The sequence below is a fragment of the Jaculus jaculus genome, chromosome 9 (assembly GCF_020740685.1).
Source record: "Jaculus jaculus isolate mJacJac1 chromosome 9, mJacJac1.mat.Y.cur, whole genome shotgun sequence".
In the NCBI taxonomy this organism is placed as follows: Eukaryota; Metazoa; Chordata; class Mammalia; order Rodentia; family Dipodidae; genus Jaculus; species Jaculus jaculus.
Genome location: NC_059110.1, coordinates 129,535,227 through 129,548,534, shown reverse-complemented (window position 1 = coordinate 129,548,534; position 13,308 = coordinate 129,535,227). Strand labels below are relative to the sequence as shown.

The window sequence follows — 13,308 nt, the reverse complement described above, 5'->3', positions numbered from 1 at the left end:
AAGCCAAAGGACCTCGGTTAGATTCCCCAGGACCCACGTTAGCCAGATGTACAAAGTAGCACATGCGTCTGGAGTTCGTTTGCAGTGGCTGGAGGTCCTGGAGTGCCCATTCTTGCTCTATCTGCCTCTTTCTCTCTCTTGCTTTCTCAAATACATAAATAAGTTTAAAAAAATCTATATCCAGTCTTTCCTGAAAAAAAATCTTTACCTTAAGTGATAGCCAAGACCCCATTTTCTCTTCAAAAAGACAGAAGAGCCTGCATACTTCAGACTTCCACTGGACATGATCATTTTTCTATCTGAGTGAAAACAAACAAATGAGAAAGAATATTAGAAGTCATTTCCTTCTCTATAAAATATAAGTAAGACATCACAGCTCAGAATTCAAAAGAAGTGTCCTCTGGGGTATGGCTATACTATCACATTTTTTATATTTATGAGAGAGAGAGAGAACAAGAGAGAGAGAATGGGTGTACCAGGGCCTCTAGCCAATGCAAATGAACTCCAGATGTATGTGCCACCATGTACATCTGGCTTACGTGTGTACTGGGGAATCAAACTTGGGTCCTTAGGCTTCATAGAAAAGTACCTTAACAGCCCCTACTGCACATTTTTATTGGGAATGTTATTTTATGGAAATATTGCATGTTGGTCATATTCACAATTGGGTTATACTATTTTGTTTCCTCTCCCCTACCATTGTAAACTTGAAAACATATAGCATCTCCAAAATCCCACATGAGGGGAGAATTGCAAGGCACCTGTGGCACCTTTTAACAATGAGTGACTACTTTCAAGTAAACATGTTAAATAAGAGGGTGCTTCAGTGAACACATGGCTTATCTGGAAAAAAAAATCATCACTGTTTTTCCTTAGTGGTCAGAAGCTAGCAAACACCCAGCCCATGAGGAACTCCACAAGGGGCCAGCTTTGTATCATCCTCGATGGCTTTGGAGTCTAGGTAATGAGAATAGGGCTCTTCTTCAGGAATAAACATAACATGTAAATGTCCCAAACTGTTCATTGTGACACTGAGATAAGAAGCCCCCGATTACCAGCTAGGATGTCAGCCTCATCCACAAACTGGGTACTCAAGAGGATCACACGATTTGCTCTGCGTTCATTCAGAAAACTCCACACTCGCTGCCTCGAGAAGGGATCAAGCCCAACTGTAGGTTCATCTAAGAGTAAAATCTATAGAGAATAAAGATAAACAAAATATGTCTTCTTCATGTTTGCTATCTCCATATGATAGCAGGGAAGATAGGAAGCAAACAAAAACCAAACAGCCAGGCGTGGTGGCACATGCCTTTAATCCCAGCACTTGGGAAGCAGAGGTAGGAGGATTGCTGTGAGTTCGAGGCCACCCTGAAACTCCATAGTGAATCCAAAGTCAGCCTGGGCTACAGTGAGACCCTACCTCAAAAACCTAAAAAAAAAAAAAAAAAAAGTCTGTTTCCTGTATACTTATGCATAGATACTCAGATTCTCCTCCTTACTCTCCCAGTGAAAACTATGCCACCATTAGTGATAAAAAAGAATGTGACTTTTCACTGGCAATCTCCTTTCCTCCCATGCATAATGTCACTTACTCGAGGCTCTCCTAGCATGGCAATCCCAAAGGTCAGCTTTCTTTTCTGCCCTTCACTTAAACTTTCAGCAAGGTTATCCTGAATAGGTTGCATGTCCATTTCCAATAAAATTTTTTGTACCTGTACAAGAGAATATACGAAGCTAAGAATACAAAATGGCCCATTATTATACAGTTGTTTGGTTGTTTGTTTATGTGTGTGAATGGATGTGGAGGGCAATCGTGGGGTGTCTGTCCTCTCCTTTTGCCTTCATTTTGAGACAGGGCCCCTCTTATTGTCTTGTCCCAGTATGTGCACCAGCCTAGCTGGTCAATGAGCTTCATTGACAATGAGGTCCAGTGAGCTTTCATTGACATAAATGCGTTGGGATCACAGACCTGTGCAGCCCTTTGCACTGTTAGTTACTAGATACATGAGTAATGGGGAACTGGACTCAAGCCAGCAGGCTTGCAAGCAAGTGCTTTTAACCACTAAGTAATCTTCCCAGTACCTTCTGCCCATTATTATACAATTTTAACTGTCCATAAAGCAGTAGATATGTTTATAGGATCAAATGTTACTCACACAGGTTGAGAAGTCACTAAGGAGAATTCTGTGATCATGATTTAATGTGGGCAATGGCTGGCAGTTCCGTGAATCTAACCACACAACAGTGAATCTAACCACACTACCTACCTCTCGTGCCACCTCTCCTGGATGAATCCCTTTCACTGTGGCAAACAGGTGGAGGTTCTCCTTCACAGTGAGGGCATCAAACTGAACATTATGTTGAGGACAAACACCAGTTATCTTTCTGATTTCCTTCAGGTCTTGCATTTCAGAGAGATTTTTATTATAGATGGTTACTGATCCTGGGAAAAGAAGTTAAAAACAAGTGAATGTTGGCAAGGTAATTTCTTTTATTAATTTTAATTTATTTGTTAGAGAGAGAGGAGAGAATGGGCACACCTGGGCTTCTAGTCACAGCCAACGAACTCCAGGTGCATGTACCACCTTGTGCATCTGGCTTACGTAGATACTGGGGAATCAAACCTAGGTCCTTAGGCTCCACAGGTGAGTGTCTTAACCACTAAGCCATCTCTCCAGCCCAGCAAGAAAATTTCATAGATATTTAAAATGATGACTTAATAATTTGACAGAAATTTACTGTTCTTAACATAAATATAAGCCTATAGTAGTATACATTTCAGAAATATCACACTATGGGATAAAGAGGATTCTCATGAAAACTGTGAAATAGTTTCAAAATCATAGAGTTCTAGAAAGCAACTTTAGATAAATACTATGTCTTTCAAGTCACAGAATTTAAAAATAAAGCAGGTATACCCAGGCCTTTGATGATCAAGTAGCTAGACTTTGGGTAATATCTTTCTGCTCACCTTCTGTTGGAACAGATAATCCATTAAGGATGTTTAATAATGAAGATTTGCCGGCTCCACTGTGACCAAGAATTGCTGTGATTTGACTTTCATATATGTCAAAGAACAATCCTGTTATAGTATAAGATATAAATATTATAAACACAAGGGAGTTAGACAGGGCTGGTTCCAAATGTGTAACAAGACAGCTAAATTCCATGGTGTCTTCATCAAAAATTTCAACACTTTATATAATGTTCAGTGTTTCCTAAGTGCCAAAATAACACACTGAAGAGCTGGAGTAACTCGAACAGTGCCACCATGCCATAGTGACATCAGTGCCATGCACATAAGTTAACACAGCATGACTCATGGAAGGCTAAAGTGGGCAAAATGAGTATAAAAATTAATAAAATTAACTTCCAAAATCTTCAAAAATTATCTTCCATTATTTAATAAATAAGATTCAATAAGTTTTTTTTAAAAGTACACTAATATCTTTTATCCTTGTTGTTTTTTAATGGAAAATCATGGTGTTTTAATTTCAAGAGTGAGAGACAGATGATGCCAGTTATCCTTGGAACTGTCTCTTATCACAGCAAAAAGGCAAGGCAAACCTCAGGTTCCCCATATGCAATGTTAGGGAGATTATTAATCTAATTTTCACCAAATTAAATATAAAAAGTATAAAGTACTTACCACAGGTCCCAGCCCATGGTATGTCCTCAGTGAGGTCTGTGTATTTATTACTATTGTCATGTTTAAATATATATGCTTATAAGTATGGAATTTTAGAATCTTACAGGGAAATGAACTGAAATATGAATTGAGACTTAAAATTATTAAGGAAGTGAGCTGCTACCCATTTATCTTCAGGAAACAATGACCATCATAAAGATTGAGCAAGAGCATTCATTCTAGTGCTTGTGATGTTCTCACATCACAAAACAAATAAAGTAGATGTCACACACTTTGGGGGTAGTTGAGCTGATCATGTCAGTACAGTATCACATGTTACTTAGCCACTGTAGATAGGGGATTTTAACATCGTGTTCTCCAAGGTGACCCAGAGCGGACTCAAGGACTAGCTGCATAAAGAAAAGGCTGAGAGCATGCACTCCCACCTAGGACTCGCAGTGAGCAACTCCACGTGGCTCCAATTCTGTTTTTCTGTACTAAAATGGGAAAAATCCTTGAATAATTTAAAGAAGTTTGGATAGGAGAAGTTTGTGGTTATTTATGAGAAAAAGGGTAGCTCATAATGTACTCTGGAAATTTGAATTAAAATTTTAAATTACCTCAAGAAATCCTCAGCCAAAAGTAAAAGAAATCACAGCTCTGGATGGAATTTGATGAGGAAAAAACTCAAGGGAGAATAAAGTTGCTCTCAAACACATTTAACCATCAAACATCCTACTCAAAAAAAAAAAAAAAAGAGTCAATGGCACGTGTTGGAAATGAACACGATAGAAACAGAGTAGATAGAGAACGCTCTGTCTTAGGCAGGGCTTATGGTTCATTTTTCTAGGTTTTAACTTTCGTCTTTTGCAAAATATGCCATTCTCATAACAATTATTTCTTAAGAAAAGCAAGTGAACCTCTAGGAAATACAGTTGCCAACTTTGATATTTGCTTAAATATTTGTTGTATAAAACTACATGTATTAGACCTGCTGGTAATAAAATATGCTTGTTCACACAAAAATTATAAACTATTTTTGTCATAGGACATTGACTGGAGAATTTAATTCACTGCCAAAGATTTTAGTCATCTTGTTTCAGTTTCACTACTCCACTGGTGCTATGTGTGTATTATATATTTTTATATATGTATTTCCCTATTAAAAATGTGTGAGACCCTAAATGTGATGTTCTCACATCACAAAACAAATAACACATGTATTTATAACAAAGTTACATTTAAAAAATAAACTGAAGCTTGATTTTTGCTTGTATGATTACATTTTGTTAAATTAATAGATCAATGACTATCTTGAGGAATTTTACAACAAAACTTCAGTTATTTTTAATGTCCAGGCAGTAGGGTTTAGAGACAGGCTTATTTTCTTTCCATTGTTTCCATATCTTCACATTCTCATATTGAAGGGTTTGCAGTTTTTCCTAATAAAGTGAAAGGAACAGTGAAATATTTTCCTTTACCTTTCAGTGCTTCCACTTTGCCAGACTTTCCTTTATATTCTTTTTTAACATTTCTGATTCTGAAATAGTAAAGGAGTATTTACTCAACTAACACACAGGTAACAAATAATATAGAAAGATGCAGAAATTTATCCAAATATACTTTATGTAAAAACACATGAATGACATAACTGGGATATTCAGGTAAAAGGACCCATTTTTAATTAATTAACTCCTGAGCTTAAAAAAAAAAAGACACTAGGCATACTGAAATCCAAAGGGATATGTTGCCTGATAACTACCCTCAAAGATTTCAATTAAACCCACATTAACTAATCTAAGATGAAGAGCAACTATTTTTTTTTTAGACAGGTCTCATGGCCTCATTCTTGGTAGGTTGCACATGCAAACCTTAAACTCCTTCATCTTTCTGACTTCACTTCCTAAGCACTGGCTTTATACAAATGTGTCTTCATGTCCAAATTAGGATGATTTGCCCCTGAAGATTATTGTATTTACTCCTTATCACTCCTTGGAATTTCCTCAGAAGCCTGAGAGGGAAAGCCAGGGTTCCTTTGGTTGACATGACTGGTTCTTCAGTCATGAGAGATACGATATTGAAGGGGGTCATGAAATCTTATACCACAGTTCTTGAGAGCCACTAAGGCCAGGCAAGTTACTGCAAGGTCAGAGTTCTGGAAGAGGCCATTGTGTGAAGTTGCAAAGGTGACGTTGACACTGCAGTGGAGACTCCCAGATTTTGTAGATACTTAAGAAAGCATGAAATGGAGCCGGTGCCTGAGAGGCTACATGTGCTCCAGGCATGGAGGGAAGGCGTCTGCAACCGGGGAGACTGGATGACTCCACCCCAATTTCAGACGCTGAGCAGGGAGATCCAGGGTTTGGTGTCTGTCCTGCTGAGTTTGGGTCTTGCTTGGGTCTGATCTTTCCTTGCTCTGCTCCCATTGCTCACCTTTGGGATGGGAAGGCTCACTCTGTATTTTAAATGGTGTTGGGACTTCTAAAGACCATGGGTACTCTTGAAGTTGGACTGAATGCATTTTGCCTTATGAGATGTCCATGAGATTATGGGGACAAAAAAGTTAGAAGATTAAGGCTTTTTGAATATCAAGTTAACAAGGGGTGGATTTGTGATGGTTAATCTCTCCTGTGAACTTCGTTGGGTCTAGAATCACCTGAGAGATAAACCTCCAGTCTTTGAGGGAGTTCAAGCTGTGGGGAGTCCCATCCCATGGAATGGGAGTCTCAAACTGAATACAAAGGAGAAAGCTGCCAGACTGTGGACTAGCAGCAGCTACTTTTATGCTCCTGATACCATCCCCCCTCTCCCTCTGTTTCAAATAAAAATAGATAAATAAGAATAAAATAAATGAGACCTTTTTTTAAAAAAAAAAAGCCATAGTAACAAAAACAGTATGGTACTGTCACAAAGACAGATACATAGTTCAATGGAATAGAATAGAGAACCCAGATGCAAGTCTGGGAAGCTACAGCCATCTGATTTTCAACAAAAGTGCCAAAAATATTCATTGGAGAAAAGACAGCCTCTTTAACAAATGGTGCTGGGAAAACTGGATATCTATATGTAGAAGGACGAAAATAGATCCGTATCTCTCTACATATGCAAGAATCGAGTCCAAGTGGATCAAAGATCTTAATATCAGACCTGAAAGTCTGAAATTGCTGGAGGAAAAAGTGGGAGAAACCCTTCAATTTATTGGCGTAGGCAATGACTTTCTAAATATAAACCCAGTTGCTCAGGAAATAAAACCACTAACCAACCACTGGGATCTCATGAGATTACAAAGCTTTTGTACAGCAACAGACACTGTGAATAGAGCAAAGAGTCAGCCTACAGAATGGGAGAAAATCTTTGCCATCTATATATCTGACAGATGATTTATATCCAGGATATATAAAGAACTCAAGACACTAAATAATGAGAAATCAAACATCTCAATTAAAAAAAAATGGGCTGTGGAAGTAAACAGAGTTCTCAAAAGAAGAAATACAGATGGCTTATGAACATCTAAAAACATGTTCTACATCCTTCCCCATCAGGGAAATGCAAATTAAAACTACTTAGAGATGGATGTGGTGGCACACGCCTTTAATCCCAGCACTCGGGAGGCAGAGGTAGGAGGAACACCATGAGTTCAAGACCACCCTGAAACTACAGAGTTAAATTCCAGGTCAGCCTGGACCAGAGTGAGACCCTACCTCGAAAAACAGAAAAAAACAAAACAAATGAACTACAACAACAAAAAATTACTTTGAGATTCCATCTCCTGTAGAATGGCTATCATCTAGAGAACAAATGATGAAACCACCCAGGTTGTTTCCCTCCTCCCAGTTCCATGGTCTAGGTACCCTGTGGCTGGCTTGTGGCTGCCTTGACCCTTTGCACATGCTGTTGAGGTGGGGCCCTTGCTCAGCCTTCGTCATGGAATGGGTCCCTGGGTCCCCAACTCTTGGATCCCCTGTTTAGGAGGGTGCAAGTGCAGAGTAGGGAGAGCTGAGGAGGTAAAGCACCCCTCTCATCTCAGTCAAGACCTAGGTGAAACCACAGAGGAAATGGGATGAAGAGCAAGGGTGCTGCTTCCATGGTGAGCCTGACATCCTGCGCCAGGGTGAAGGAGACAGATAATGAAGATACCCAACACATAACAAAGCAGAGATCCAGAGGTTCCTAAGAGCTCATCACTGAAACAGACTTAAAACATACCCACCACGGCTCAGGAAATTTTGCAGAAGAGAGGGTAGAAAGATTTTAAGAGTCATAGGTTGGGATATCATGCCCAGGGGCACTGCCTCCCCCCAGTGTTGACTGCGGCTCCCACAATGCATAACCCACAACCCCATGGAGAATACCAGTAACCTTACTGAGGATGCCCCCTGCAGAATGGGGGCAGGGAGGAGAGAAAGGATGCTACCAAAATGCGATGTATCCATACAAAGTATGTTCTTAGTGAAACAAAAAAAAAAGAAAGAAAGAAAGAAAGAAAGAAAACAAATGACAATAAAATGCTGGTGAGGATGAAGAAATATTGGAGACCTTCTATACAGTTAGTCAGAATGTAAACTGGTACCATTGTGGAAATCAGCGTGGAGGTTCTTGAGACAACTAAAAATATATTTATCATACGACTCAGCTATACCACTCTTAGGCATATATCTTAAGGACTCTTCTCACTATCTTAGAGATAGATAATTGCTCAACCATGTTTACTGCCACTGTATTGACAATAGCTAGGAAATGGAACCAGCCTAGATGTCCTTCAACTAATGAATGGATAATGAAGGTGTGGTACATTTATACAATGGAGTCCTATTCAGTGGTAAAGAAAAATTAAATTATTAAGTTTTCAGGGAAATGGATGAATCTGGAAAGGACTATACTTAGTGAGGTAATCCAGGCCCAGAAAACCAAATGTCACATGTTCTCTCTACTATGTAGATCCTAGCTACAAATAAAAGCTCTGTAACTTAGCTCTCCAGCTGCCTGGCTGGAGGAGGTATCACTGTGGGCGTTTCCTGGGGTCCAGCCCTAAGGTGTTATTGGGGGCAGATCTTATTTCCCGCCAAAGATATGCAGAGTGTGTGAGCTCTGCCTGGTTCCTGGAGGGTGCTTGCTTATGGCGCTGCTGCTGGTGGTATCTGTCTCTGTGTGGACCTGTGAAAGGGGGTCAACTTCTTCTGCCATCACGGAACTTACCCTGGATCTTTAAGCTTCCATAAATCCTGTTCATCCCATAAACTATGCCTGCTTTGGAAGTTCATCCCAGCAACATGAAACTGACTGTGACAGGAGGTAATCAAAGGGAATTCTCCTTTCAAGGAGCAGTGAGAAAAAAAATTAAAAATTTGGGTTACGGCAGTAGCAGGGTTTAAAGCGATCTCCATGAAGACACATTCCTTCCCCTTCCTTGTTTTGTCACCGGCTCATTGGATTGCTTTGGTTAACCCACACTCATATTAGTATAACCAGACGTGGGGTTACCTGATGGCTTCTTTTCCTTGGAATTCAGAAGCTATGGGTTCAAAATCATCAGTGGGAAGCTCAAGGTCTATGTCTTTCTCAGTGGCCCTATTATTGGTCTTCCCGTGTTGAAAACAAGACGGTGAGTTGAGGAAAAACAGTGGCGAGGAACGGTGCTCATCCCCATCTAGTCAATCAAAAGCAATGTGACACCAGGTTATTAGTGTTAGTACAGTGTGCAAAGAAGACTTGCTCAGAGTCACCCCGAATGTTATGAGCTTTTGTTTTGTTGTGTTTTGTTTTGCTTTTGTTGGTTTGTTTGTTTCTCAAGGTAGGGTCTCGCGCCAGTCCAGGCTGATGTGGAATTCACTACGTAGTCTCAGGGTGGCCTCGAACTCATGGCGATCCTCCTACCTCTGCCTCCTAAGTGCTGAGATTAAAGGCGTGCGCCACCACACCCTGCTTGAAAATGTTCTGAGCTTTTAAACATCATAGCAAAAATATTTTCCTTTTACCTCCCAAAAAAGAAGTAAATAATGAAAACCCAAAGTAAATGACCTTACAAAAGTTAATATAATACCATTTTAAACAAAATATATATGTTTGCATAAAATCTGTCCCATATGAATGAGTACAGTCAAACATTTGAAAAGCTCACATACATTAGTATGGTGCATAAAATTATGGACATTTTTGTAATTTGTAGTAGGCATTTTTATAAGCAAATGTTTTATTAACTTTTATAAATATATTTGATGCATTTATTTGTATATACCAGGGCCACTTGCTGCTGCAAACGAATTTTAGATGCATGCACCACTTACTGCAACTGGATTTACATGGGTACTAAGGAACTTAACACAGGCCAGCAGGCTTTGCAAACAAGTGCCTTTGACCTCAGAGCCATCTCATCATAACCTCTAAAATGTCTTTTTGGGGCTGGAGAGATGGCTTAGCGGTTAAGCGCTTGCCTGTGAAGCCTAAGGACCCCGGTTCGAGGTTCGGTTCCCCAGGTCCCACGTTAGCCAGATGCACAAGGGGGCACATGCGTCTGGAGTTCGTTTGCAGAGGCTGGAGGCCCTGGCGCGCCCATTCTCCCTCTGTCCCTCTATCTGTCTTTCTCTCTGTGTCTGTCGCTCTCAAATAAATAAATAAATAAATTTTTAAAAAATATTTAAAATGTCTTTTTGTTTTTCTTTTATAATTATATAATTATTATTTAGTTTTTTCAAGGTAGGGTCTTGCTCTAGCACAAACTGGTAATTCACTATGTAGTCTCAGGTTGGCCTTGAACTCACAGCAATCCTCCTACTTTGCCTTCTGAGTGCTGGGGTTAAAAGTGTGTACCAACATGCCTGGCTGAAATTGTTGGTTGTTGGCAATTTGAAAGGCTACCTGCATAATTAATGTACTTTTGTAATTATGAGCAAAATATAAAAAATGTTGAGGGAACTGAGGAGAAGACTCAATACTTAAAGGCACTTGCTTGCAAAACTTACTGACCTGGGTTCAATTCCCCAGTACGTACATAAAGCTAGCTGCCCACGCATCTGGAGTCCATTCATAGTGGCAAGAGGTGCTGGTGCACACATTCTCTCTCTCATAAATAAATAAATGAAGTATTGAAAATGTTGAGAATAATGTTAACAAGTATCTGTCAGAAACTACTTCCACAGTGGAGTGGCTTCATACCAGCCAAACTGTAGTAAGAACCAACTTATTTTAGTTTGAAATGATGCAAATCCTCTTTCAAAACACTTTCAGAGATACTTGCAAAATCAATATTATTTATTCATACATAACTGAAATACATTTTAATTGACATTATCATGTAATTATGCCATATTATCATTTTGAACTCTGAATAAGGGTTTTACATAAAAATGTCATTAGACCATGAAATCCATCAATTATAAATAAATTTAGCCTAAGAGAGAAACATTTATTTTACTACGAAACTATACTAATATAACCCTAAGAAAATCTCTTTAATATAATTGTAAAGGTCAGAAAAAAAATCACTATTACTTACGGGGTAAGATTTTATCAAAATATAATGCCAATATCAAGTAGATAAGACCATCAAAAGCCAATATGGAATATGTGGCTATCATTACATATGAATCTCCTGATGGATCAGGAAAGACTACTCCATTCAAGTTGTAGTCCAGGTGGATAATCTAAAATTCAAACAAGCATGATAATAAATGTTTAAACACAAAAAAAGTTGGCATAATACTAAAAATCATTCGTCTACAAATCAGCTTCTTCAAGAAACTTTTATTAGGTAATAGTAAAATATATAAGAAAATAAAGCAGTTAAAATATTTCTGTTATAATAACCAAAGCAATATTAGAGACATTGCTTTTAAAAATACATTTAAGGACTGGATAAATGGCTTAGTGGTTAAGCGCTTGCCTGTGAAGCCTAAAGACCCTGGTTCAAGGCTCAATTCCCCAGGACCCACATTAGCCAGATACACAAGGGGGCGCACGCGTCTGGAGTTCGTTCACAGTGGCTGGAGGCCCTGGCATGCCCATTCTCTCTCTCTCTATCTGCCTCTTTCTCTCTCTGTCTGATGCTCTCAAAAAAAAAAAAATTAAAAATACATTTAAATATAGCAATTTAAAATGAGATTAATTTAATTTAATTTTACTAAATCATATAAATATTGAAAAGTATTTATTTGATGAAATAAATCATGAAAAAATTTCAGAAATAATATAAGAGGGCTGGAGAAATGACTTAGCACTTAAGGCACTTGTCTGTGAGGCCTTAGGACCAAGGTTCAATTCCCCAATACCCACATGAGCCAGATGTACATGGTGATGTGTGCATCTAGAGTTTGTTTTCAGTGGCTGGAGACTCTGGTGCACTGATTCTCTCTTTATCGGCCTCTTTCTCTCAAATAATGAATACAAGTTAAATATGTTTAAAAAAAACTAATATAGGAAACTGGGGCCAGAGTAATGGCTCAATGGCCAAATGTTCTTCCTTGCATAGCCTGCTGACCTGGGTTCAATTCCCCAGTAGCCATGTTAAGCCAAACATACACAGTAATGCATGTTTCTGAGGTTGGCTTGCAGTGGCAATAGAACTTTCTCTGTCATTTAAAAAAAGATTAAAGACTATAAGAGGGCTGGAGAGATTGCTTAGTGGTTAAGGTGCTTGCCTGCGAAATCTAAGGACCTATGTTTCACTCTGCAGGTGTCACGTAAGCCAGACAGACACACAAGGTGACTCAAGGTAGCGCATGTGCGCAAGCTGCCCGCGTCTGGAGGTCACTTTCAGTGGCTGAGGCCCTGGCATGCCAATCTCCCTCTCTCTTTCTCTTTTTACTCTCTCTCTCTCTCTCTCGTTCTCTCTCACACAAAGGCATGTGCCACCATGCCCAGCAAAAAAAAAAAAAAAAAAAAGAATATGAGAAATTGTTTAAAAATGTTAATTAAGGGTTGGAGAGATGGCTTAGCAGTTAAGCGCTTGCCTGTGAAGCCTAAGGACCCCGGTTCGAGGCTCGGTTCCCCAGGTCCCACGTTAGCCAGATGCACAAGGGGGCGCACGCGTCTGGGGTTCGTTTGCAGAGGCTGGAAGCCCTGGCGCACCCATTCTCTCTCTCTCTCCCTCTATCTGTCTTTCTCTCTGTGTCTGTCGCTCTCAAATAAATAAATAAATAAATAATTTTTTAAAAAGTTAATTAATAGAATATATATCATTTAATAGTTTTTGCTGGAAACAAGGGTTTGAATTTATAATTTGCCAAATAGAAATAGCTATTTTACTTTAGGCACTGTTTTCTGTGCTTTCTATATTATCCTATTGAATCTTTATCTAACCGTCTCAGGTAAGTCTTGTTATTTTGTCTTTGCATTTTATATGTAATGAAATTAAAGCACAGCAAATTGAGTAGTTCAGCCAGTCAACATAGAGAAAACTATCACATGGCAAACCCCAAACCAACATCTAAGGCGCCCGACTCCTCAGTCCAGCTCCTCCCCTGCCATGCACAACTTCTTACTTCACATTAAACGGCTCACATGTTCATGACAAAGTTTAGTTTGTTCTAGGAATGCAAGACGGCATCAACATTTCAAAAGTCAGTAAGTATAATTCAGATTGAAAAGGGGAAATGATTGCTGGAGCTGAGCTGAAAACCTCTTCCATGCAGAACAACTGACAGAAAGCTGGAAAAAGTTACACTGCATTCAGCCTTATGGGAGAA

At 39.2% G+C, this 13,308-nt stretch overlaps 1 protein-coding gene across 1 annotated transcript in view; it reads right to left on the bottom strand.

Moving 5' to 3' along the window:
* Positions 1 to 13,308, bottom strand: part of Abca6 (ATP binding cassette subfamily A member 6) — a 60,166-nt gene that overhangs the window by 31,986 nt on the left and 14,872 nt on the right. Inside the window, exons 9-16 of the mRNA XM_045158159.1 lie at positions 11,121 to 11,268; positions 9,110 to 9,275; positions 5,110 to 5,168; positions 2,972 to 3,082; positions 2,268 to 2,443; positions 1,593 to 1,712; positions 1,056 to 1,194; positions 209 to 299 (exon numbers count right to left, since the gene is read on the bottom strand). Coding sequence (XP_045014094.1) covers positions 209 to 299; positions 1,056 to 1,194; positions 1,593 to 1,712; positions 2,268 to 2,443; positions 2,972 to 3,082; positions 5,110 to 5,168; positions 9,110 to 9,275; positions 11,121 to 11,268 — 1,010 coding nt within the window. The remainder of the gene's footprint in view (positions 1 to 208; positions 300 to 1,055; positions 1,195 to 1,592; positions 1,713 to 2,267; positions 2,444 to 2,971; positions 3,083 to 5,109; positions 5,169 to 9,109; positions 9,276 to 11,120; positions 11,269 to 13,308) is intronic.